General features: G+C 43.9%; 1 protein-coding gene across 1 annotated transcript; it reads left to right on the top strand.

The window, feature by feature from the left end:
* Positions 1-295: 295 nt before the first annotated feature.
* On the top strand, positions 296-23,717 carry CAMSAP1 (calmodulin regulated spectrin associated protein 1). The gene is made up of 18 exons (XM_042879139.1): positions 296-509; positions 893-1,055; positions 8,453-8,715; positions 8,905-9,066; positions 9,303-9,383; positions 13,316-13,457; positions 14,021-14,160; positions 14,257-14,353; positions 14,785-14,962; positions 15,665-15,759; positions 16,334-16,418; positions 16,827-19,260; positions 19,962-20,098; positions 20,185-20,393; positions 20,517-20,619; positions 20,967-21,082; positions 21,320-21,438; positions 21,683-23,717. The coding sequence occupies exons 2-18, from the start codon at positions 893-895 to the stop codon at positions 21,983-21,985; spliced, it is 4,827 nt and encodes a 1,608-aa protein (XP_042735073.1). The 5' UTR covers positions 296-509; the 3' UTR covers positions 21,986-23,717.
* Positions 23,718-26,326: the final 2,609 nt, after the last annotated feature.

The raw sequence follows: 26,326 nt of genomic DNA, 5'->3' as shown, positions 1-26,326 counted from the left end.
CGTCCCTCGTCGGGAGCGACGCCTCGGTTCCCCTCAGCAGCCCCGAGACCGCCGCGCTCAGGCCGCGGATCCGCGTTGCCGCGTTGCCGCGCTCCCCGTCGCCGTGGTAACGCCGTGGTAACGGCCGCCGAGCGAGGCCCGCGGGCGACCCGGCCCTCATCGCGGCGCCTGCGCAGCGCCGGCCGGCACCAAACCCCGCCTTTCTTCTCTCCGAGCGCGCCGCCGCGTCCGGGCGGGAGGCGGGCGGCGGGAGCGCGCATCCAGGCGGGCGCATGCGCGCGCGCGCGGTCCCGAGCGTTGCCAGCCCCGGCCCGGCAGCGGCGGGCTGCCTTCCCTCCTCCTCCTCCTTTTCCTCCTCCTCCTCCTCTCCCTTCTCCCCTCACGGCGCTCTCCCGCTCAGCACCGCCCGCTCGCGGCCCCGTTCAGCGCTGCCTCCCGTCTCCCTCCGCTCCGGAGGACGCGGGGCTCCGCCGGCCGCGCTTCGGGGATGAGGCGGCGATAGCGGCAAGGTGAGGCGGCGCGGGGCCTGCAGGCCGCGGCGGGGGGGCGGCGGGGCGGTGGGCTGCGCCCCGATCCTTCCTCCTCCTCCCTCCTCCTCCTTCTCCCATTGAGAGGAGGGGGCGCCGCGCCGCTGCCTTCCTCCTCCTCCTCTTCCTCCTCCTCCTCCCCCCTCTCCTCCTCGCCCCGCGTCGAGGGCCGAGCATGGGCGTGCGAGCGCTGTGCTGCTGCGGGCGGGCGCGGCGGGGCCGGGGGCCGCAGGTGCTGCCCGTCGGGGGGTGAGGCTGCGGGCGGGAGAGATGCTGTGCTGGCCGGGGTCGGAGGGGCGCGGCCCGGCCCGGCCCGGGGGAGCCGGGCGGTGTGACGGAACCGCTGCCTTTTGTTTTGCTCCTAGATGGTGGATGTTGACGTTGGTGCGGGTGGAGAGAGCGGCAGAAGGAAGATGGATGCCTTGGGTGATAGCGCGGTGGAGATCGTCCCTTTGGAGCTGTATGATTCAGCCAGAGCGAAAATAGCTGCTAATCTACAATGGATCTGCGCTAAAGCCTATGGAATAGGTGAGGTGGCGGCCGGTTTTGTTCTGCGTTCGGCAGCTCCGCTCCCCTGCCAGGAGTGGTTAAATTCGGCATAAATCGCCTTTGTCTTTGACATCAGCGATGCCATGGTCCGTTCTGTTGGAATATTCATGATGCACATCCCGGTACCTTCGGCAGAACAATGGAGCTACCTACGGGAGCTGCTGGGAACCAGCAAACAGAGCGCTGAACGCTCACGGGTTATTGTTACAAAGGATGCAAAGGATGCACGTCTCCGAAGGTGTGACCTCACACTTCAGACAAGCACGCTGGCAGCACCTGCAGGCCCGAGGCTCCGGCGTGCTCCCTCATCCCGTTGTCTCGGCTAAGAGATGCTGGGGCCTTGATGCTCTTTGTATGTTCTGTTGGCATCCCCAGCTCAGGGTTCTGGGTTCTGCAGCATTTCTGGGTACGTTCTGTTTTGTTGGATCGTGTCATTGGTTTTAAGGTGAACCGAAAAACAGTCCATTGGTGATTGGTAAAATTCTTTTATGTCGAAGCCATGTTGTGTGCACGGAGTTTGGTGGTGTGGTGTGACATCAGACAGCATGGTGTGGGTGATGGAGAAGTCCGCCTTTCCCAGATGGGAAATCATGGGCCAATACAGCCCAATGTGGACAAATTCAGGTTGTTGTACAGCAGAGGCATTTGTACGGTATTTTCCTGGCATCTGTTGGAATCACTTCTTTGTTTTGAGCTAGATTTACCTGTCTATTCAGAACTGTTGCTGCAGGATGCTTCCTGAGTTCAAGTAGCTTCATTACTAAGAAATACACCAGAGTCCTTGTTTTTGCTTATGCAAAAGAAAACGTATGCTAAAACATGTACAAAATCTTGTTTTGGAAAATGAGGTAGCCCTGTTAATCTAAGTCTAATTCGCCAAACTCGTAATGTGCTTAATGGATTAGTGCTAGCTTACTTTGTGGCAAGGCTGAAGAAAAGCAGTCCATTCCTGCAGCAAAAAATTATCCTTGTGGAAATATGTCCTGAACTGTTTTTCTTTTAATATTGTCAGCTCTGTGCGTGGTCTCATCACAGTGATGGTTGTGGGAGAAATAGGAGGAAGACTGGGATTTTTGTAACACTTTGTTAGTAAATTTTGTTATAGGCAACGGGAGACAAAAAAATACATAGATCAAGTTGAAAAATGTGGGAATTTTAGTGCCATGATGATGAACTGTTGGTAACACAAGAGAGATAAGTGGATGTTTCTTCATGTAAATATTTTTCAGTTGCTGGGACTGTTTGTGATGTTTCCTGAAGGTTTTTTTGGTAGTCAGAGGTAAAATAGATCCTCCAGCCCTGAAGACGCACTGTTTCTTTTGTGACTTTGTTTCAAAAGGAAGCCAGCTCTGACTTAGGGCTGACTGGTGTGGGTTGTATGCTGCTTGAGGAGAAAGCTTTGGGCCCCTCGTGCTTTGATAGAGTCATCTGGGGCTGCAGGGTGCAGGGCTGTGTCTTGTAGCTCTGGGCTCAGCTGGCTGCCACAGGTCTGTGTGCACCTCACAGCGTGGACCTGCATGGAATTGTTAGTAAATTGGACCTGCTTGGCTTTTCCTTGGCTAAAAAGGTCAGAGAGGAACCCCACTTCTGCAGGTGTCCACAGCAGGCACAGGGGTGGTCTCCAGCATGGAGAAAGCTGTAGCATCACTTGCTATTTTCCCACTTGTGTTTCAGCTTGTTCAGGTTGTGCGTCAACGGGAGTTTAATGCCATGGATGTCAAGAGGTGTTGTTGCTGGGACTTCTGGGGTTGAATATCCTTGGTTAGCTTCAGCATGTAAGGCTTCTGTACGTCTTTTCAGGCCTGTGGCCTGTGGAAATGTAGTTTGATTTTGAAAAGGCTCCAGCAGGCTGTCATGTGGTAACCATTGCTTTGAGAAAAGCGTTGCAAAATACTTAGAAATTTATAAGCCTCTTTAATTCACAGAGAGATGAATTAAAGCTTAAGGAGGCTTTCTACATGATTATCATTTTGTGTAATATTTGAATCTGTTACTTGTCATCTCCGTGGTGTTGGTGGGATGTCTTTGGTTTGCTTTAAGATACTGGATGTGTGGTGAGGCGTGGGCAGCTCCCAAGAACTTCTTTTTTCAGTATCTCACTGTGAAGGTGTTTGTTGGGGGAGAGCTGTGTTGTTTCTCTGGGCTTAGTTCTGGTCAAGCTGATGAAGAAAACCCAGCAGTTCTCTGTTGGAATGTGAAGGCTCTGTCTCACGTTCCAAAGTAATTCCCTATCAGATAGGGTTTTCAGCACGGCCTTCAGGTGGCTGAGTAAAGAGTATTGTTAGGAAATGTTCAATTTGAAATTGAACACATGAATTGATGTAATTTTGTGCTGGAATCTTGCAGATGCTGCTGTGTATCCTGAATTTCATCTGAGTAAAACTAAGCTTGTGCAGAAGTGTGGGAATGGCCAAGAGCAGGAATTAGATTCTGGTGTGGACTGTAACTATTAATCATTCCCCACTGTAGATTTTACCTAAATCTAAAATTTCCTATTTACTGTTGCAGTGTATGTGAATTTTCCATGTCAAAGCTGGCATCTAAGTGGAAAAATTCTCCATCCTTTGTTGTTATTCTCAAGGACAAATCAGCGAGGCCATCCCTGGCATCACTTGGAGCTGAAGCTCTAGTTTGGGATTTGTTTCATTGGATGATGCTTTCTTTTGTTCTCCGCTGCCCATGAGAAGAGTTTTGGGAACCAAACAGCTGAGCACAGCTCCCCTCTCTCTTCAGCACAAACAGCTGCTGCTGCAGAACTCCCTTTCTGCTGTTTGCACAGGGATTGAGCTGACTGGTTTGTTTCTGGCTGCACGGGGCTCCTCCTGCCCATCTCTGGTGCCTGCTTGTCACAGATGGACACGAGAGGCAGGCTGTACAACCGTTGTCCACACAGCAGAAGAGAGAAGGGGGTGGAGCAGTGCAGGAGGTGTTTCCCCACTCGCTGTCATCCCTCTCCCAGAGTAAATCCAGGTGTGCTGTCACAGATCCACACCGAGATCTGTGCACAAACATCTGGAAACCTTCTGCACTTCTGAAGGACTGGAAGGCCATTTGGCTGAGATGGTAGTTTGAAGGAATCAGAGTGGGTTAGAGCGGAATTATCTCTCTTTTTCATCAGCAAACGTTGATTAAAACCAAACGTGCACTTTAAGGAACTCTGGTAGCAGTGTGAAAACACAGCTCTTAATGCTCAGGAGGTCTAGGAGCAAAGGTGCTGCCAGGTTTCTGTACAACTTGAGTTCACAGGGCGCTTAAATCCCTTTGAGAGCTTCATCCTGGCCTTGCAGAAGGCAGTGCAGGAGGCTTAGAGCAGCTTGGCAAGCTGTGCTCCTGCACCAGTGCTGTCCTTGCTGTGCTGCTTCCACATGGTGCAGCTTGTGAAGGTGGGCCGCAGCTGAGCTTCCATTTCTCAGGCTGAGTTAGGACTGCGTTCATTTGTGTGTCGAGGTTGTTTGTGTCATGGTTTTGATGTTAAAATTTAGAGAGGGAAGGACTAAATGAGAGTTCCCCTGTGTTGCAGCCTGCTGTGAGCACGTGTCGTTTCCGACCCGCTCCATAACAAACTTCACTGCTTTTTAAATGCAATTTGTAAAATTCAGGTTGCTGAAATGAAGCTGAACTTATTAGGGTGAGGAGCTGTGTGTAGGTTCCACACTCAGTGCTAACGTGAGCCTGAGGGTTCGACCTGGTACAGGAGGGAGGGCAAAGCAGTGCTACAATGCACTGTAGAGGAAGGGCACGTTGTGGCTTTTCTTGTCTTTGAAGTCCTTCATGTTCACCTGCTAAGGGAGGTTTTGCAGTACCATAATAGCTGCCTGCAGTTACCAGTTGGCACCAGCAGTGTGAAAATGTTTCCAGGGCTGAACTGAGCAAACCCTGGTGTTCCTTGTTCCTCTTCCCTCGCCTCAGTGAGGTCTGTAATAAAAATATTTTTGAGAAACCTGTTGTGTTTGGCAAACACTCGAGTAGTTAAACATTTGGTTTCTTTAACAGGGCCTGTTTATAAACACAGGCTATTACCTAGGTGAACTTTACAGGGTTGAAAACTATTGTAGTTATTTCCTTTCTTCTGCTTTGTCCAAGCTCATGGCTTTCCATGGCTCATGGTTTGATCCAAAGATAGGATAACAGAAGGGCAGCCTCACTGCATGGCACCATGCCTCATCTTTAGTGTGGGGGTTTTTTTTGTGCCCACATTACATAGATTTCCACGAGTGATGTGAGAGATGACTTCTGGAGTTCATAATATGGATTGATAATTAGAACCAAGGGTAGATGTCTTTATTGCAGTGAAGCTGCGAAAGTGTAGCTTCTGCTTTGTGTTCTGCAGCTTAGCAGACATCCAAGCAGCACTAAATAATTCTGTGAGCGGATACTGATACCAATGAAACCCTACTCAGAATCTGAATGAGCCCCATTCTATGTGCTGCCATGCTTTGGCTCTCTTTCCATGTGAAACCAGTTCTTCACTCTTCCAGAGGTAAAATAAGATCTGGCTGGTCTCCACTTCTCCAGTTCAAGGGATAAGTGAAATTTGTTCAGATTACAACATGATAAAGAAAAGCACAGCCATCGGGTGATCATCTCTGAGCCAGTGTTTGTCAGTGAGACAGTGAAGAAATGATCCCTACCCTAAAATGAGGAGGGGAGTCCGGGCAGAATTGCTGCTGTTCTCAGTGCTGCTACACATGAACTCATTTTTGTAGTCCTGTAACTCCCTTGTATGCAAAATGATTTATACTTGGAACTGACAGGTTTTTTTGAACGATGAGAATTCACTGACGTGGTACCAAAAACCATTGCTTCATGAGTGCTTATGCAGATTGATTTTTGAATGCTTCGTTTCTTATGAAAACAAGCAGCACAGATATGTCCCTGCTGGGCTCCCTGGGATGAGAGCACTTCAGATTACGTGCTGCTGAGAGTTGGGAAGCATGATACTGCTCTGCTTCCACAAGTGCTGGAGATAGCAAGACTGGGCATCTTTGCTCTGCAAGTCAACTGCGTGCAGCTAAGCAGCACGGTGTCAAATGAGCATGGAATCAGCATCCAGCCAGCTCTGGTCAATCTCTGCAATTCCTCATAGGAAGCTGAGGACAAGCTGCTTTTGTGAATGCCCTTTGCCTCTGACAGCTCTAATCATCACTTGTGTACCAGCGTTCTGAAGGTGCTGTTAAACCACCAGTAGCTGAAAGCTGTCAAAAGAAAAACGCTCATCAAAAACTGGTGGCTGCAAAGCGTGCCTGCAAGTTGATGCTGATGTTTTCCTGGGGGTAACTGCTGAGAAAGCACGTTAGGAGCAACAGAAGGTGTGTGCAGGCTCTTTGGTAACGTGTAGTAGATGTGGAAGTGGCTTCCTTTTGTATTCAAGGTGCTATTGAAGACCTTAAAGTAGGCAAAAGAAGAAAAAGGACGTGGTTTAATTGTTTCTGTTTTGCTTTGGTGGGTTTTGTTAAACTCAATTCCAGTTGATTTTTATTTTTATTTTTTTTTCAGCTGTAGCTTAGCTGGTAGTTGCTCTGAATGATGTTTTCATGTTGATTTTCTGCATTCCATGGCGCACACATGTAAAAATACAAGTTTTAATGACTGTAGGTGTCTTCACACCTGAGTACTGTTACAGGTCACGAAAGTAAAACGTTGCAAGAGATGCTCATGGAAACGGGCTGGACAGATGGGTGTTGTGTTCAAGCAGGGCCTTGGCACGTTGATCAGTGATGGCAGTGAGAGCTGGGACACATCTGGGGGTCGTGTGGCTGCTGCAGATTAGAGAACAGCACTGTCATTTGGAGGTGCAGTGTTGAGGGAGAGGTCTCAGCAGCCATTGTTGTGATGGGAGTTGGATGTAGACCAGAGCGTACTGCTCTCATCAGACCTCTGCATTTGTGCAAATGCACATTTTTGCTTTTGTTTGTTTGTTTGTTTGTTTGAACTCTGCATTTTATTTTCTGTGTTCTGGGCTTTTGAGTCCTTAAGCTAATTTGATTGAACGCAGCATCAAACTAGAATCTGGTCGGCTCTGAAAGAGAAGGTAATGCATATGTGTGAATCCATGTGTGTGTGAATCCATGTGCATATGTGTGCCACTGCCGTGCTCTGTAGGTTGAGGTGCTGAGGGTTTTGCACTGTGACAGAGGCAGCAGGCTCAGGTCTTTCTGAGCAGTGGAATGCAGTGCTGCAGTGAGGAAAGGCTGAGTTTTGGATGTTCCCCAGTCGTTAGCAGTGGAGGCCCTACTTCAGTGTTAAACGTCTGTTAAATGGAATTACCTTTCAGCAGCCTTGCATTTCTGGGTCAGGTTGTCTAATATTAAGGAGATTAGAAATATTTGAATTTGCTCTCTGTTCACTAACAAATGGGCAACTCTGTTAACCAGTACCTCTGATGCGGTGCCAGCAAGGTTTTATTGTTCCTGTCCCCAGTGTCTTCAGTATTACTTATATGCTGACTGCACATGTCTGTGTAACACAGCAGTCAATGCCATGTAAAGGAAAATAATCTTCTTAATTCTTGAAAACTCCAAAAACCTTTCAATTTTGACAAGTAGTGGCAGTATTGTGTGGCAAAGTGTGAGTAGTTGTTGGGGATATTATTACAGTACTGGTTTACTACGTGTTTTTATTGAAGTGAGATGTACTTTTAGCTCTTATACTTGATACAATCCTGTCTCAGTTTCTCTTCTTTATACAAGCATGGTGTGGCTCATTTTGTAGTTCTGAGAGATGCTGTGGCTCAGAGTTTTTTTCAATGGGGAAATGTGTTTATTCTAGAAATGAGCTGAAGGAAAGTGAACGTGCTGCCAGATCAGTGATTCCTTCAGCTTTAGATGTGCTTATTAACATGAACGGTTGGAGTGACTTCAGGGGGAGATCTTCAGTGATTGGGTGACATGGGATCAAACCCTGTGTTCAAGCATGATACGATGTCAGGCTTCTTGTAGGAAAACACAGGTGAGGCTGGCAAGTACTGCTGGTGTGGAGACTCCTGTTCTTACTGCTGGGCTCCAGTCTGATTGCTGGATATGGTACAAGCATTTATTTTAGAACACATCTAATTTTAACTTGTTTTGCATCCCTAGAATAATACCGAGGAAATGTTGCTCGCAAGAACTTTCCCTGCCACTTTGGGCTGTTGGAATTGGCCTGGAGCTGTAGCATTGCAACTGTTAGCACTGACAGTGCTTCAGCTAGCAGTGCGTGATTTGAAATGATAGAATTGCTGCCAGCTGTGTGGATCTGCTGATTAGCAGCAAATGTGCAGGTCTTGGTGAGGGTGGGAGCTGCTGGGGGAGGAGCACGGTGCAAGCATTGACCCTTCTGCTCTGCTGCCTGCGAATTACAGCCTTAGTGATGCGCTTGTTGAAACCCCTTTGTTCCAGATAACGTCCCCGAGGAGCTGAAGGACCCGTTCTACATAGACCAGTATGAGCAGGAGCACATCAAGCCTCCCGTCATCAAGCTGCTGCTGTCCAGTGAGCTGTACTGCCGCGTCTGCAGCCTGATCCTCAAGGGTGACCAGGTGGCAGCACTGCAGGGCCACCAGTCGGTGATCCAGGCGCTGTCTCGAAAGGGGATTTACGTCATGGAGGGCGATGACACACCTGTGTCTGAATCTGATCTGGGCTGCGCACCGATCAAAATGGTTAGCTTAATTAAATCCACCTAATGATCTTTTTATTTAACGCGATTTAAAATCGTTCATGGAAGGAAGGGATTCTCGTTTCTAGGCCGCTAACCTCGGGAATTTTTCAGTGTAAATACAGTCAGAGCATACAAAGGTTTTTTTCCTGCAGGATTTTGGTTTTCGGTACTCATTGCGTTCTTGTTTCAGAGCTCTCACATGGCGATGATTGACGCCCTTATGATGGCCTACACTGTAGAAATGATCAGCATTGAAAAGGTGGTCGCTAGCGTCAAGCGTTTCTCTACATTCAGTGCCTCAAAAGAACTGCCCTATGATCTGGAGGATGCAATGGTTTTCTGGATTAACAAGGTAAAATTTGCTTCAAGGGCAGTGTCTGTTCCTTGTGCAATTTTCACAAAGCTTCTGATGAGTGCATTCCGTCCATCTTTCTTAACTGCCCCTTTCTGTCATCTTTTCTACTTCAAAGAACTGCTTGTGATTATCGTGTTACTTGTTCCACAAGATTATTTTTTGTTACTTGAGGCAAACGTATATTTGGATGTATTTATCCCGATGTTAATCCTTTCTGTGCTTTCCCCTTTTAGGTGAACCTTAAAATGAGAGAGATAACAGAGAAGGAGATCAAATTAAAACAGCAGTTAATGGAAAGTCCAGGGCATCAGAAGGTAAAACAGTTTTGTCTTCAGTCAGAACTCTGTGCATTAGTGATCAGTGGCTTTGGGTATAAACATCTCAACGTTTTCTTTGTCAGATAAATGTGAGGCATCCAGTCCTCAAAACTCCTGAGATTCTGTGCATGCAATTTGTGTTTCTTGGTGCCCTTCCTTTCCTTTCAACCCCTGTAGGATCTTTTGACTTTCCTTTTAGTTGGACTAAAGTAACTTGTGTTAGTTTAATAATTTCAGTAGACTTCACTCAGCTTTCACAGAACAAAATATATAGCATATATTTTGAAAGCTTTTGGGGGCGTATTCATTTTGCATGAATTGTGTCTAATTTCAATTTAGAAGCTCATTCCAGCTCTGTCTGGTGAGCATACTTTTGGTATGTTACATGTTTGTGACTCTTTTCTACCTTCTCCTCTGAAGATGTATCGCAATGCATCATGTTGCAAAAACACTGTACACTTTCATTGCTGGAGAATGTATAATAGACTTCTTTTTTTTTTGCAAACATAGCACACCACTATCAGTGCTCCCAATTAATGGCTTCACAAAGCCTTTAGAAGAGCTCCATGCTCTTTCCTCTAGTTGGCATTGCTGTGCAAAGGGGATAAAATTGTAATGTACGAACAAGGCACTATTACTTGATTTCCACGTTGTGGCAAAGGTTTTGTGTGCTTTATGTAAAATCTGATGATGATGAGGGACCTGAGAGCTGTTCAGTTCACAAGTTGATGTCTGCTCCAAAGGATCCCATGTTACCAATTTGACCTACTGACTTTGGGGCCTCTTCCTTAATTTAAACTTCTGGACTACAAACCCTTTGAATATGAAAGTGTTTCTTGCTGAAGTGCATTGAAGTATTACTGCTTATAACTTGCATTGCTGATGTTCCTTTCCTATTCCTACATTCCTTTCCTTGCTTCCTGAGCAGTCTCCTTCCAAATGGTATTGGAAATTAGTACCTGTAAGTGATTTACTTTTACGCCAGTTGTCATCCACAAAATCATGGCTTTTTAAATTTCTTGGGATTGTTTGCTTCCATTTGCAATGCTGCTTAGGCATTCTTTATAAAAACCAGCAAACCCTCTGCATAAGCTTACCGGTCATCAGGCTTTATTTTCATAACATGATTTCTGCATACTGTACAGCATACAGCATAATCACTTTACAGCACTTCAAAATTGTTTCCAGAGTGCAGGAGTGAGGAATATGGAGTAGCAGCAAAAAGCTGGGAGATTAACAGTGGTTGAAACAGTTACACTCAGTATTTCTGTTGTAAATAGGCAATGGGTGGCAGCACTAAGGTGATACAAAAGCTGGTCAGTTTAAATGGTTGCTTAATCTTTGAATCTATTGTTAAGATAAGTAGATGTCTGCACTGGTTCATTGTGTGGTGCTCTTGCGTTCCCATAGTTGGTAAATCCAACCCAGAACACCGTTATTCATTGAGAGGAGGTAAGAAGATTTGACAAACCGGTTTGGACCGATTGCTATGAGGAGTGGAACTGTATGGTGAATTAAACTGAAGCTGGCATAATGGGAGGAAAGACAGTATTCTTATTTTAGGGGAAGTGTGAAAATGGAAATAGAAACATGTAGGTTTTGGCTTTATGCAAAGTGGAATTGATGTTGTTTGCTTTTAGTTGAGCTTCCTGGTTTTATCTGAATTTGCAGAGGTTCTCGTTTGTTCCTCAGTTTTCTCTTGGCCTCGGTGCCCTTCGTCCTGCACTTTGCTGGATGTGGTGCTTCTCATTTTCTGCTTGGGAGGATGAGAGCTGTTGTCTCAGTTGCAGATTCCCAAGAGTGGTGCAGCTGGAGAAGGCAGGCGTGCTCTGGCCATTTCTGCCTTTCCACACTGAGCTCCATCGCTCCCTTCTTGCTCCTAATACTGGAAGAAGCATTGACAGCTCTGCCTCTGGCAGTGGGGTTGAAACCTGATGATCCTTGAGGTTCTTTCCAACCCAAGCTGTTCTATGATTCTACAATCTTGGGTTTGTTTCAACCGAGTGGACCGCACCGAAAACTTGAAGTATCTGAAATAAAGAGAATGGAAGCAGGGAGCTGCAGGCTGATGGAATCTGTGCCAGAGCCCTGGCAGCCTCGTTTAATGACTGGTGACAACGTAATCAAGTATTGACCTGCAGTTTGTCTCTTGTGTTCTGTGTGCTCAAAGGTCCCATCTGTATCGGAGGCCTACATTTGATAGCATTGCCAAGAAGCTGCATAGGTTCACGTTATATTTAGAGACTCCTAAGTGAGAGTAGAAGAAACAGATACAGTATTGACCGTGGTTGGTTTAAATTCCATTTAAATTCCTTTCCCATTAGAACAGAAGTATGTTCCTATTTTAAATAGCGGAGCAACCAAAATGCAAAATGAAATTCCTGACGTTTCTTTTAATTTGTTTACTTCAACTAAGTGGATGAACGATGAACCTTTTAAGCTAACCAGATCACCTTAGTGTGCACACTTGTTTTATCAGACTTAATGACCGCCTTTCCAGTGCATAATGGATGTTGCTGATGCCTTTGATTTGTTTCGTGTGTGAATAACCACCATCCTATATCTCGCTATTTCTTTTTGTGTAAGCCTGATCTGATGCATGCCATATCGCACTGCATGCAGGAACCAGTGGAATATGCTCGTGTGGTACAGTATGATTCACATTCCATTACGTATTTGTGGAGTGCTCCAGGCTGGGGAAAAAAAGATCATTTGCACCTGGGAAAATAGCAATAGCATTGCTTTTAGACATACTTACCTTTGCCAGAGAAACACAACGTGCTGTATTTACACTTGTTCAAAATAAATGGAGCTGTTCCTTATTATGAAATTCTTCTTATTAAATTGCTTATGAGCGACCTTCTTTCTTTTGAATATAATTTTTCTCAGCCTGTGCCATCCTAAATTAACACGAGTGTGTGTGTGTGTGTGTGTGTGTGTGTGTGTGTGTGTGTGTGTGCACAGAGAGCTTGCCCAGGTTATCTTGGAAAGTTTATGGTACTACAGATAAAATAAAACTTTGTTACGCTCCTTAAGGATGTTCTCTGCATAGCAGTAGGCCAGCACATGCATGAAGAGAGTTCATGAGATGTTAAGTGCTGTTAACGTGCTGGTGTGAAAGGAATCTTTTCCATTGCTGTAAATTACTTCTGATGGGCTCTGCACTGTATTATTTTTTGCTTGCTGGATCATTTTGCTGCTGGGACTTGGATGTAGCCCTCCAGTCCAGCATGTGGATTGTTAGTAAACATGCTAAAACTTTTCTTGAAAAAATTGCAGGACGTTCTTTAGATACTCGTCAACTAAGCTCAAAATCATGTGAGGGTCCAGAGGTAGCCAGGAGGAGTTTGGTGCTGATGTGTGGTGAAATCAAGGAGAGTTGTGCCATTGATTTCAGCCTTTCCTCCTCCTCTCGCAGAGCGTTTTTGAGAAAAGCCACATTTTTTCCTTTGCACATTGCTGTTGTGTACAATGCTCTGAATCTCTCCAAGAAACCTTTGCTCTCTGGTGATATGGTGGCAAGTCTGTGTGTGGGTAACACATGAGAAATCACTAGTTCATCTTAATTTTTTCCCCTGAAGCTTTATATGTATGTGTGTAAGTTGTCTGTTTCTCTTTCTTTGAGTCTGCTGCATTTGTGCATCTGTGTGGAAGGATGCTGGCTTAAATTAGTTTGCATTAAGTTAAAACCTGTCTATGAAGCTAGGAATCCCACATGGACTGCTTCCAGATATGAGGAGAATGTTTAAAACGGAAGCACTGTATTCTTCTGAATTGGCCTCTATGGAGGGGAGAGTATAACCTCATACGTTGTTTTTGACTTAGATAAAGTAGAATGCTATGAAGGATCCACCATAAGGAGCTTTCAGTACTTAACTACAGCTCCTGTGTTCCTTGGCATCACATGAACACCAGTTTTCTTTTTTCAGGTGCGTTACCGAAGAGACCATCTGTCAAGCAGGCAATTACCTTACTTTCCTTTGCTGGAGGATTTGATGAAGGATGGTAGCGATGGTGCTGCTCTGTTAGCTGTGATACACTATTATTGTCCAGAGCAAATGAAGCTAGATGGTACGTAGAAAAGTTTCTTAGATAGTATTCTGAAGTATTTAAAAGTTGAACTAGAAATGAATTATCGAATACAAAAGCAGCAGATGTTATAGGAGGTAGTCTGTTTTTTAATAGATGTTGTCTCTTAATATTGCTGAGCTTGGTCTGATTAAACCTTCAGAAGAAATAAACACTCATTACTGTTGGCTCACAGTTCTTGTGGTGATCAGCAGATGCATACAACTTGAACTGCCAGCCTGTGTTATTTGCAAACCTGGTTTTATTTGCTTTTTTACTTTACCACTGGGTATCATTTGTGGCCTGTTCACCTCTTCTGTGATATGAAAATCATATATGGTTTGTAAAACAAACACCAAATTGATACTTGGTTGTGTGTGCCTTTCTTCTCCCTTCTTTTCCTATCCTCTGGTATTTAAGAGGTAGAAAGATTCACTGTTGGCCATTAAATATGAAGTGATGCTTTATAAGCACTCTGAAGTGCCTGTGCATAGTATTTCTGTTAGCTGTGGATGGAAGTTTAACTCACTGGTTAGTGCCATAACTTGTCTGTCGTACCTTTCTAGATATTTGTTTGAAGGAGGTGACATCAATCGCTGACAGCCTTTATAACATTCAACTCTTGAGAGAATTCTCAAATGAATATCTAAACAAATGCTTTTATCTCACACTGGAGGACATGTTGTATGCTCCTTTAGTTTTAAAGGTAAGGAACGTAATGAAGGACACATTTCTGAACAAAATGTAGGCACATCACTAGCAGTTATTTTGTTACTGTGAGGAGCATTGTTTTCTCTTCTAGCCTAACGTCATGGTATTCATTGCGGAACTCTTCTGGTGGTTTGAGAATGTCAAACCAGACTTTGTGCAACCAAGAGATGTTCAGGAAATAAAAGATGGTAAGTCTTTTATGTTTCATAAATATCAGTGAGTTATTTCCAAATATTTACATCAGAATGAAAAGCCGTTACGCGTTGCTGTTTGCTTTGGAGCTTTGCTGTTTGCTTTGGAGCTTTCTGCGTGCTGCGGTGGTCTTTGAAAGCAGGGAAAAAAGGAAAGGCAGGTTAGTCCTTGTGGATTGGGTTCTAAGTTTTGCAATGTGATAAGCAGATTATTTTTTTTTTTTACTCCAATGCACTCATCATTTACTTCCTTTCCAATAAAACCACCAGAATATATGTTTTTTAAATCCAGGTTATTACTTCTACTGCATTTCAGTTTTGTGTCACAGAATGGTCACTGTAGTGTACTGCAGTTTGAAACTTCCTTTTCTGCTTTGTTATTTTAATGGTTATTTATAACATTAACACAATTTTTAATATATATGCAGTTAAAACAGTGTTGCAGCAGAAGAGCAGCCGCCCACCCATTCCCATCTCCAATGCAACTAAGAGGAGTTTCATGGCCAGTCCTGCTAGTACCAATCCAGCAGACATGCAGCCCTCAGCTCAGGCAGGCTCTGAAGCTTGCAGTAGGTACTACCTGCACCCTGAAGAACCTGACTACCTGTAAGTCTGTTTTCATGTTGTTTAGATGGATCTTATATTGGATTATTTTGGATCACATAGAAAATTCTGCTTGTAGCTGTTTTGATTTTGCTGCAGATTTTCTGCACGCAGCTTGAATTCACTCAATATGTAAAATATTTTGAAGTTCAGAGAAATACTTGGCACTGTTATGTTTGATCTTTGGCAAATTCCAGTGAGCCTCAACACCAAATGTCACTGCTGTGTTATAGAAGAAATTCTTCTAACTTTTATTTTGAAGATAGTGTGAAATGTGAAAACTGTCCAAGCATCTGATCTTTGGCCACGTTCTTTAAATGTTGGTATGAAAAAACTTAACTGATTCAATGCACAAGGAAGTCAGTGACAAGGTTTTTCAGCTGTACCAAATGTGAGAGCTGTAAGAAAGTTAATTCAGCCTTTACTTTGTCTCAAGGGTACTGTTACCTGAGCTACGTTTTAAAGTCACTGTGTTTAACAACATAAAACACTTTGATTTCAGATAGTAGTTTACTTTTCTATTGTTTCATGTGAAAACCTTAATTTTTAAGTTCTTTAATACTGATGATGTGATCTTGTGTTTTAGGGGAGAATGGGGGCAACCCTTACTACTGTAACTTCTCTGCTGTATAACCTTTCTCTGTTGTTACAGGAAACAAAAATCTTCTATTAATGAATTCTTACTGTTCTGATTTTCTCAATTAGTGGCAAAGGAGGAAGCCCTGCCTTTAGCCCTTCCCATCCACTGCTCCCTTTGAGACAGAAACAGCAAAAATCTTTACAGGGTGAAGAGAGCCCTGGTAAGTCTACTTTGAATTTACATTTCAAAAGGCAATGCCCATCACTGTCAATGCAACAAAGAAATACACATGCTAAGTGAAGACAGTAAACTTAATTTAAAGGTACTTTTGGAAAATTTGGGTTTTATACAGAGTTACTTAGATCTTATTTTCTTTTATCAGCAATAGTGCTGACCAAACTTCATTTCAACTGCCTGGGCTCTTACAACATGCCATGATGGAGACTGTTTAAACCCAAACAAAAAAAAGAAAATAAAGATGGGGCTGGGGAATGAATGGGAAGGATGAAGAAAGCAAACTGAGCACTTCCATGCTTGGAAATGCAGAATTCACATCTGTGTATAAATAGATACAGATGTGTATGCACATGTGTCTATATATATTTATGTATACAGTGCCATTTTTTCAGTGTATTTTACCAGGCTTTTGTTTAATTTTCTTTAATAGTTTGTGCAAATTTGTTTTTTGCTGCCATCTCTTGGTGAAATAATGTATTATATTTGCTATTAAAGGCAATGATTCTCTTAGCTTAAAGGTTGTTTCTAAAACATTGCCCATTTAAAAAATATTGTAGGTCATCGACATCGTTCTAATTCTCTGACCCGTGTTGATGGGCAGCCACGAGGTTCAGTTCTTGCATGGCCAGAGAAGAAACCCAGGTAATGTGTGCTTGTGGGTATTATTACAGCACTGTTTAATGGAAGGATAGTCCATACTGTGACAAATGTCCTTGTAGTAATATGGTATCACTTCCTTAGTAATGGACTGAGTTGCTTAACTTTGTTTTCTTTAATTAAAAATAAAAAAAAGCATTTTCAGGGATGACTGATTTTAGTGTTGCAGTTGAACATATTTCAAACGTGATTTGCAATAAGCATTGATTGCAATAAGCATGGTTGAGAATTTAAGTATCTGAGGTTGCTGTCTTACTGTTGGTGGTCACTCTTGCTACAGGCTGCCATTTTCAAATAGAACAGAAATGTTGGCTTTGTCTGTTATGCTCCTTAACTCAGCAAATCGTAACTGCTTGTACTTTCTCTTCAGTAGACTGTTCTTATGTTTTCTAGGCCTCTGTCTCAGCCAACACCATTTGCTCTTCATCATTCTGCCAGTACTGATGTGGACCCTGGGTCTGGTGATAGCATTAGTCTGGCTAGATCAATCAGCAAAGACAGTCTTGCTTCAAACATCGTTAACGTAACTCCAAAAAACCAGCCCCATCCTCCATCATTGAAAACTAATGGGAAGAGCTTGCTGAACAATGTTGAAATTGAGGATGAAGATGAAGAGCTTATTGCAATAATCAGATCTGAAGAAAGGCCAAACCGTGGTGACGTGGAATTGCAGAATGCAGCAGCCAGAGTACCCAGCATAGTGGCAACTGCGTGGTCTCCAAAAATAAACAGCGAGTCTTCAGAAAGCAAACCAGACAGTTTCTACTTGGAGCCTTTAATGCCTGCAGTTCTAAAGCCAGCAAAGGAGAAACAAATAATAAATAAAGAGGATGAATGTGGGGAGGGGAAACAAAGGAGTTTTATAACAAAGAGATTAAATGAGGGACACTTGCCTTTGATTCGCAAGAAAACAAGTAGCGGTCATGGCGACCATGATCTCAGTAGGACTTTTACTCCAATTTCTAGTTCTGATTTCACTCCAGTTACTGAGTCCGGTGCTGCAGACTCAGTAGCCCTGGTGGAGGCAGGGTTGGAAGCCTCCAGACCGTTAGCTAGTAGCAGTTTAGATCCTTCTGCACAGGATCAACCCACTGGAGGATTTTTTCTTCATGCTGCTAAATCTGATGATGACATAGCTAGTAAAGTCAATGTGAGTTATGTAAAGAGTCTCAATTTACATGTTCCGGATACTACGTGGACTATGGTGAGACAGGACTCTGATTCTGATCTCTTAGACATAGAGGACGCTGAACAGGACCTGGGAGTCTTAGATGACCATCCTATAGTCGCTAAATACATAGGTGAGGAAGAATCTGCAAAGCTGCAAGAAGACATGAAGGTAAAGGAGCACGAAGATAAAGATGATGCAAGCGGGCGCTCCAGCCCATGTCTGAGTACCATCTCCCAAGTGAGCAGCGTGTCCATGGCCAGTGGCAGTGTCCGCATGACCAACTTTGCAGAACGAAAGCTTCAGAGGCTTAACAGCTATGAAACTAAATCCAGCACAAGTAGTTCACAAAAGACCACGCCAGATGGATCAGAAAGCTGCCCTGCACCGCTGACCACGTGGAAACAGAAGCGAGAGCAAAGCCCCAACAGACCAAATAAAGATAATGTTAATCTTCTAGCTTCTGAATTGGTGCAGCTTCATATGCAGTTGGAAGAGAAACGAAGAGCAATCGAAGCTCAGAAGAAGAAGATGGAAGCCTTATCAGCAAGGCAGCGACTAAAATTGGGCAAGGCAGCTTTCTTGCATGTTGTTAAGAAAGGGAAATCTCCCGATGTTCCACAACCACTTAAACCAGAACATTTTCCAAAAGAATACCCTCGGCAGAATGGTGAAGACTTAGATGAAGTTTCTTTGGGTTCTAAGTCTGAAGAGTATTTTGTGAAGGAGGAGGAAAGAGAAGACGTGCTTAACGATTCTCAAGAGGTAACAAAAGTAAAAATGCAAGAAAGCATAGCTTTTGAGCAACATAAACCAAAAGACTCTGCTGCTATACATGAATTGGAAAAAAGTAAAATTATTTCTGCTGCCCTTCTGGAAGACAATGTTACAGAAGTAGATATTAATGAATGTGATCTTTCCATTGAAAAGCTCAATGAGACAATCAGCACACTTCAGCAGGCTATATTAAAGATTTCTCAGCAACAGGAACTGCTCATGAAATCTCCATCAGTGCCGTCACCAGGAACCAGAAGTAACTCTCAGGACCAAAAGGTAAAACCATCGATCCATTTTGTTGAGCCCCTGTCACCAACTGGAATGAACAGTCTTCGTAAACCGCCTCGCTTCGGTCAGGGCAGGAGTCCTCGATCAGGAAGACCAGCTGATTTGAAAGTCCCTAAAGACAGACAGCAGAACTCAGCACGTGTTAAAACCCCAACACAAAGTCTCGAAACCTTGCCGCATTTAAGACCATTTCCATCCAATAGCTTGTCGAAGACGCCGACAGAAATAGGCTCTGAAATCAGTCCTGATCTGGGAAGTGGGTCTCAAGAAAAGTGTTTCTTTGATACCTACAGACTTCATGATGAGAGTAATCAGCGGGCACTTGTTCTCTCCACCTCTAAAGATGCAAATATCATTTCTGAGATGAGCAAAGAGGTGAATAACAGCTTCAAAGAAACAGGGTTGAATTCTTCTGATGGCTCAGGAAAAGAAAATGTCCCTGTGGATGAGCCACTGAGGAGCAAGGCTAATCTCATTGAAGTAGATTTGTCTGACTTAAAAGCTCCAGATGAAGGAGAACTTGAGAACCAGGATAGCTCTGCAGATATAATTAGCGACGGTGACCAGAAGTCTGGTGTGGGATTTTTCTTCAAGGTAAATATGTTACCTTTATGTATTTAGGGGTTGGTACACTTTTGTCCAGCATGAAGAACTTGGTTTTGCCTCTTCATTCTTGAGTCATCTGGTGGAGCCGGATGCATTTTGGTTGCAATATTAGGATTTGAAAAAAACACATTTGAGGAGAAAAGTTCTTTACATTGTATGAAAGCAGTCTTCTGACAGGGAGCAATCTCCTGGCAACTTTATGTGCTGACATGACAATACCTTATTTAACCATTTCTGTTTTAAAAGAACTCCAGGTTTTACTTCAGTAACTTTGTCTTCTGATGCTGTGCACTATGGTGCATGTTTATTGCTGTAAAGGCTATCATTGTGCTGGGGTTATCTATGTTCTCCACTCTAGGCAGCACTGCAGTTCCGTGATACCTTACAGTTTTACAAGGTTTTGTGCTGTTTAACTTTACTTAAAACGAATTGGGGTAAGGTGAGCCCCTGCATTGTTTTCCTCTTATGGACTTAAAGGAAAATTTGGTGTTGAAGCTCTCTTGGAGAACACCAAAAAATTCAGTATGGTTCTCTGACTTGTACTCTTCAATTCTGATCATCAAGATTTCCGAAGGTACTGCCGTATGTTTTCCTTAAAAATCTTCCTGGAATCCTCAGCAATCCTTGATGCTCATGTTGATGTGTTTTCCTGTAGTCTTTACAACTTTCTATCCCTGTGAATCTTGCAGGATGAACAGAAAGCAGAAGATGAGTTGGCGAAAAAACGTGCGGCGTTCCTTCTAAAACAGCAGCGCAAAGCTGAGGAGGCTCGGCTTCGGAAACAGCAGCTGGAGGCTGAAGTAGAGCAAAAAAGAGATGAAGCTCGGTAATAGCATGTGGAAAAGGATGGCTCCTCAGACCTTTAAAATGAGGAAAATCATCACATATTGAATGTTGTGGTTTGCTTTTCAGTCGCAAAGCTGAGGAGGACAGGATACGCAAAGAAGAGGAGAAGGCTCGTAGGGAACTTATCAAGCAAGAGTATCTAAGGAAAAAACAGCAACAAATCTTGGAGGAGCAAGGGCTTGGAAAGCCCAAATCAAAGCCCAAGAAACCCAGGCCCAAGTCGGTCCATCGTGAGGAATCTTACAGTGATTCAGGGACAAAGTGTTCTTCGACTCGTAAGAATTTTGAGTTGTTTGTTCTCAATGAGTCTGCTGATCTGATCACAGATTCTGTGATTCTGTGTGTGATTCTGTGTGATCTGCTTTAATAAATGTATTCACGTTTTCTCTTCTTTGTAGCTGATAATTTGAGCAGCGCTCAGTCTGGTTCCAGTCTTTCTTTGGCCTCAGCAGCAACAACAGAACCTGAAAGCGTACACTCTGGTGGCACGCCATCTCAGAGGTAGAGAGATTTATAAATAAAGAAACTTTTATCTCGCCTTACGAGAGTGTTTTAGGATTCAGTGTTGTTTGCTTTGGTTTGCAGGAATAGAGGCACGACAGTAGTTGGCTCATTCATCTGCTGTTTCACTTGGGTGCCAAATTTAATCTATACGAACTTGGAATTTTATTTGTTCAGGAAAAAGAAAAACAAGAGAAAGTTTGCCTCAGTAATGTGGTAGGAAGAGTCTGACAGCTCTGAGGAGGAAGAGGGACAGCAATCTGGTTTTTTTCAGGGCTGGTGTCTGGTGAACTTATTGGAGATTTGAGGGGAAAACAATGCTTATTTTCTCTCTCCCTCCCCAACAGAGTTGAATCTATGGAGTCGTTACCAATATTGAGCAGAAATCCTAGCAGAAACACAGAAAGAGACTGGGAGAATGCTTCAACTGCATCTTCTATTGCTTCAGTGGCAGAATACACAGGTAACCATTTTCATTTTAGTGTGAGCATTTGTTGTGACTAGCAGGCTATGTAAAGCTCTGATGGGTTTGGTGTGACCTGTTACTTCTGAGACATTATCAAGCCTGTTTTGCTCTGTTTGATATCTACAAGTAAGTTATTGAAGAAAATGTTTATTTTTTTCTAGCACTTCTGATGAATTGAATTCTTAATGTTCTTAAGAGTTGGACAACTAAAGTTTGCTTGCTTCTCTTCCTTAGGTCCAAAATTATTTAAGGAACCCAGCAGCAAATCAAACAAACCTATCATTCACAATGCTATATCTCACTGCTGTCTTGCTGGAAAAGTGAATGAACCACATAAGAATTCAATATTAGAGGTAAGCAATAAAATATGAAATCATGAATGCACTCACAGTCAAGTTCACCTGTGGTGCTCGCTTCAGAACCCCACTCATCCATGGTGCTAATTTCCTAAGGTACCTGTGAAATGAGGAATGCTGTTCAAGAAGAACCCTCTTTTTTTTAGCTATGTGGGAAAGCTAAAAACTGGGCACACCATATGGGAGTTTTCACCGTGAGCTGAAGTCTCCATGTATGTTTACTTGCTTGTTTTTAATGCAGGAGCTTGAAAAATGTGATGCCAACCACTACATCATTTTGTTCCGTGATGCTGGCTGCCAGTTCAGAGCACTTTACTGCTACTACCCAGATACTGAAGAAATCTACAAGCTGACTGGAACGGGGCCAAAGAGCATCACCAAGAAAATGATTGACAAACTTTACAAATACAGTTCAGACAGAAAACAGTTCAATGTGATTCCAGCCAAAACCATGTCTGTTAGCGTGGATGCTCTTACCATCCATAACCACTTGTGGCAAGCCAAGCGACCTGCAGTGCCAAAGAAGACTCAGACTCGTAAATGACACTGAGCTCCTGGGGAGGAGATTGCTGAATGGGATTGCATCAAACGAAGACATGTTTACTGTTTTCCTCTGGTTTGGTATGAAATGTGCAGAACCATAAACATTTTGTAAGAAGTTTCTAAACAGAAACCGTGGATGCAAGTAATTAAGAATGAAGGAACATTATCAGTGTTTTTTATGAATGAGAAATCTGCTGTTACACCCAATGCTAACTACTGTGGCTTTCAACTGATGAGGGACTGTGCATGTAGCAAGATCTTTAACAAGTGGGTTTCCTTTTACTTGAAGCTTTCCATCGGTACAAATTGGGAATTATTTGGTTTGGTTTCCGCCTCATTGCCGCCTCCTTCCTGTCGTTCTTAAAGCTGGCAAGCTCTGAACTTCAGTAGAAGATGGAACAGATCTCGGGTGAAGTGCTTTGGGTTTGGTTTGGTTTTTTAAAGCAGTCTTTAGGGAAATCTTCCTTTCAGACTTTTTTGAGGCACTGTTTGATACGTCCAATAGCTGCTCTGTATCTACTGCCAACGCGAGCCCAGCTCTCAGACCTCTGAAAAAGAGCCCCAACCTGTGCTGCTCAGAACAGAGTTCTTGCAGTGTCTGTTTAGAATAAGCATTGCAAAAGCCAGTCTTTTTTAAAAACAAACAAAAAACGACTAAAAGTTGTTCACAAATGGAAAGATCTGTGGAATACAATCATGAAGAGGCATACAGGTGCTGCTGGCTGGAATGTGCCTGATTGAAACTTGAGGCAAGCAAGCTGAGCGGAGCACAGTTGTTATCAGTTTCAGGTAGTGTCCTAAGGATTTGTTTGCTTTGACAAAGATGGATTCTGGTAGGTATAGAACATGTCCACTCTGAGCACGCTACTCTGTACGATGGTGCACTTAAGGATCACAAATTTTAATGTTTTTATTATATCATGAAATGTAACTCTACTTTCTCTGTCCTGTCTTTCTTCTGAATGAGCAGCATGCTCGAAAATGAAGAGTGTGTACGTTTTTTTTATTTTGGGTGATATATTAATATATATTGATTTGTTTTTCTCATTTAAGAGCGATTTTTAAACAGAGATGTTTGCATTTGTTTCAAAAGCCCCCAAAAAGTCGAATGGCTTGGATTTCTTTTCATGTTGAAATATTAAATCTTGAGTCATGACCTTAAAAATCCTCGTGTTTCAGCAGGTTACGTTTTTCTCTGTGGTGACAGGGTGTATTTGCAGTTCTGTTCCAGTTCTTAAGGTCTTGTCTGCTCAGGCTGGGCCTCCCAGTAGGTTTCTGTGGCTCCTACACGGCTCCACCTGCTGAGCAGCCCCTGCTCCATCTGGGTGACTGCCTGCAGGGCGCCTCGCTTTCTAACTTGGGTTTGCACATGTTTACTTTTCTTTGGAGTGTTACTTGAAAACATCCCTTGTGAGTGCTGGAGGCACCGCACCAACCTAGAGATGAACTGAGCTCTGCAATAGAATGCAGTGTAATTAGTCAACGTTGAGAGTAATGGAAGTCATGAGAAGTTATGTACATCAGGGGAAAGTAGGGTACGTAATGAAGAGCTAACTAGGTAGAGTGGAGTGAGGGTCTTCCATGGTGATCTCTCCATCTTTTTGTCCCCTTCCAGTACTTCTTGATAGGCTGCTGCAACTTTGTAAATGATGTTAGATAGTTTGCTGCTTGTAAATAATTAAAGGCTTTATGGTTTCTAAAGTGCTAAGTATTAAACACCGTCATGAGTGTAACTTTTGTTACCATGCTTTTCATGCTTGTGCTTTATTTCTCACTGTTTGATATTATATACCATATTTATTTTATGAAAGCACTGAAATTTAATAAAAATCATTAACTGATTTCCTTTTTATTTCATGTGTACCTTTTGTTGTTGTGATGCTTCATCCCGTCAAAGAACTAACATGCTTTAAAGATGTGCTATTCTGTTCAGTTGTGCTCCTAGAAAGCTCATCTGTCAGCAGCTGCAATATCTTTGTGACTGCAGCTTAACTCTCCTGACCTTGGTTGAAGCGTGCTGCAATTTGACCAGCAGGCTTTCAGAAAATTGGGAAGTTATTTAACAGTTCTCTAAAGGATTTATTTTGTCAGCCTTCAGACTCCTGACTCTGGCCGGTGTGTTTTCTGGGATCTGAGTGCTCAGGCAGTGGCAGAAGCATCGATGGAATGTCTTCTGCTGAGCTGCTGGCTGTTAGCTTGCTTGTGACCTGTAAGGACCAACCTATGGAATTTAAATATGAATTGACTATTGAGCCTCATAATGCACCTCTACTGGCTCTGCAAAAGCATCTAAATCTCAAAGCTGCAGCCTTTTCCAACTCAGAAATACTTCTGACCAAGAGGTTGTCGTGCAGAACAGTCCCTGCTCATAGAGGCCGGTTGTTTTAATGTGTCTTTTTTCAACATTATTTTTAGTTTCCTATATTATTTCCTACAGCCTGAAATCTTGCTGCTCAGAGGAAGGAGTGGACTGAAAGGTTCAGTGCCATCAATCTGCTGCCTGGCCTGGCTGTTGAGCTCAGCCTTCCCCAGGGCTGCCTGCAGCTGCTCCTGTTGTGCCACGTGAAGGCATTGGCTCTGGTGGTGCCCGATGGCAGTGGGCTGCAGGCTGTGCTGCACTCGTGCCCTAAGCAATGAGCACACAGGGCAGCACTGGTGTGGGTCCCCTTTTTGGGTCGACTTCTTACTCATTTCTTGATAAAATACAAGAATGTACATCTTTAAAGTGCTTTTAAGCGCAGTTTCTGAAGCTTTCATACATCACTGCGTTGTGTGTTTGCCCATACTGTTTTGCTTTTGTAGTTAATGTGTCTTTGTCTCATTTTCACCATGCTGTGGTTCAGGCAAGAAGTAGCCAAGTTCGAACAACTGAGGCGTTCTGAAAACCTGAGTGCAGCTCAGGGCTGCGTGCTGCACTTGTGGGAGAGCTGAGAGCACAAAACCACGCGACGTTGCTACATGGGAGAGGCAGCAGTGTGCAAACAGGCATCTTCTGGGAGCTGTGGCTGTGCCAGATGGTTTGGGGACAGAGGAAAGGCAGAGAGACATGAATGAGTTCTCAAGACCCTGAATTTTCCTTTGGTTTTGGTCGTTTTCCCCACAGGTCTTCAGAGCTGACACAGCAGTGTCAGAACACTCAGTTATGTCTTCACTCTGAAGTTGGTGCCGCTGGGCCCTGGTGCCCATCCATCCAGCAGCACCTCCCCTGGGTTACCATCTTCCCAGCTGTGAATTGCTACAGTGAAAACTGCTGTATAAGGGCTCTGCAGGACAGCTTGAAGTAGTTAGAGGTGTGTGGCTGTCCAGTTGACCTCTGCAGTTCTTGTTACACATTTATTGCAGCACGCCCAAATTCTCTGTGGCTGGCAGTTCTGATCACAGCTTCAGTTGCGCTGCGCTCACGGCACCAAGGAGCACAGATGTGACAAAGCCCAGCAGATCCTGCAGGTTCTCAGACAGGTCTCAGAACCTTGGGGTGGGATGGGATTCTGCTTTGGTGAAGTGCAAGAATGGCTGAACAAAATGGGAGTACCTCACGTGTACCATAGCTCAGTGCTTGTGATGAAACCCCGGCCACCATGCAGACACTGGGCTGTGGCTCATAGAGTATGGAAGAAAGTAGGAAATAATGGTAATGGCTTGAGTGCATCACTGATAGCAGATAACTGCAAGTGGAATCTCTCAGCTGTGGTTCTGAGTTGGCAGGTGTGTTTGGGCACACAAGGAGTGCTTTCACCCTTCTGTTCCAGGCGGTGCATTGGAGTTTAAAGAGCACTGAAGTGATGGTGTGAAGGAGTAACAGATGCATGGATGTGTCTTCTGTTCTGTTGTACACAGTCTGACTGCTGCGGGCCGTAGCGTGAAGGCATCCAAAGAGGTGATGCTGTTGGAGCTGTGCTCTCCACACAAAGGAAATGGAGCTTCCCTTCTGGATGAAGGTCAAATGAACTGAAAGGATTTCTTACTTAAATGCTGCTCTTCTTTCAGTCCACGCATCGTTCCGAATGTTGCTGTCAGTTCTTCAGAGTGCAGACAGAAGTGACTCAAAGTTGGAATAGGATCAGTGGCTCAAATGAGGGATGCCAATAACAGACCCACGGTGAACCCAGGGGCCGTGCCTGCCTTCCTGTGGGCTGCCTGCCTTGTGCAATGCCTGTGAGCAATGCTAGCGCTTTGCCAGAGCGCAGGAGGGATTTATTAACTACTCAACTATTAACTATTATTCAATATTAACTATTTATTTAACGTGAAATAGTTTAAATACTGAATTTGCAGCGCAGCCCCAGGAGCAATGCAGTGTGGGGAGCAGTCTGCCCCGAGCCCCTGCTGAGCACCAGCATTG

The sequence above is a fragment of the Lagopus leucura genome, unplaced genomic scaffold (genome assembly GCF_019238085.1).
Source record: "Lagopus leucura isolate 7727_CA_CO unplaced genomic scaffold, USGS_WTPT01 Super-Scaffold_100022, whole genome shotgun sequence".
In the NCBI taxonomy this organism is placed as follows: domain Eukaryota; kingdom Metazoa; phylum Chordata; class Aves; order Galliformes; family Phasianidae; genus Lagopus; species Lagopus leucura.
This window is presented reverse-complemented; position numbering and strand designations above follow the sequence as displayed.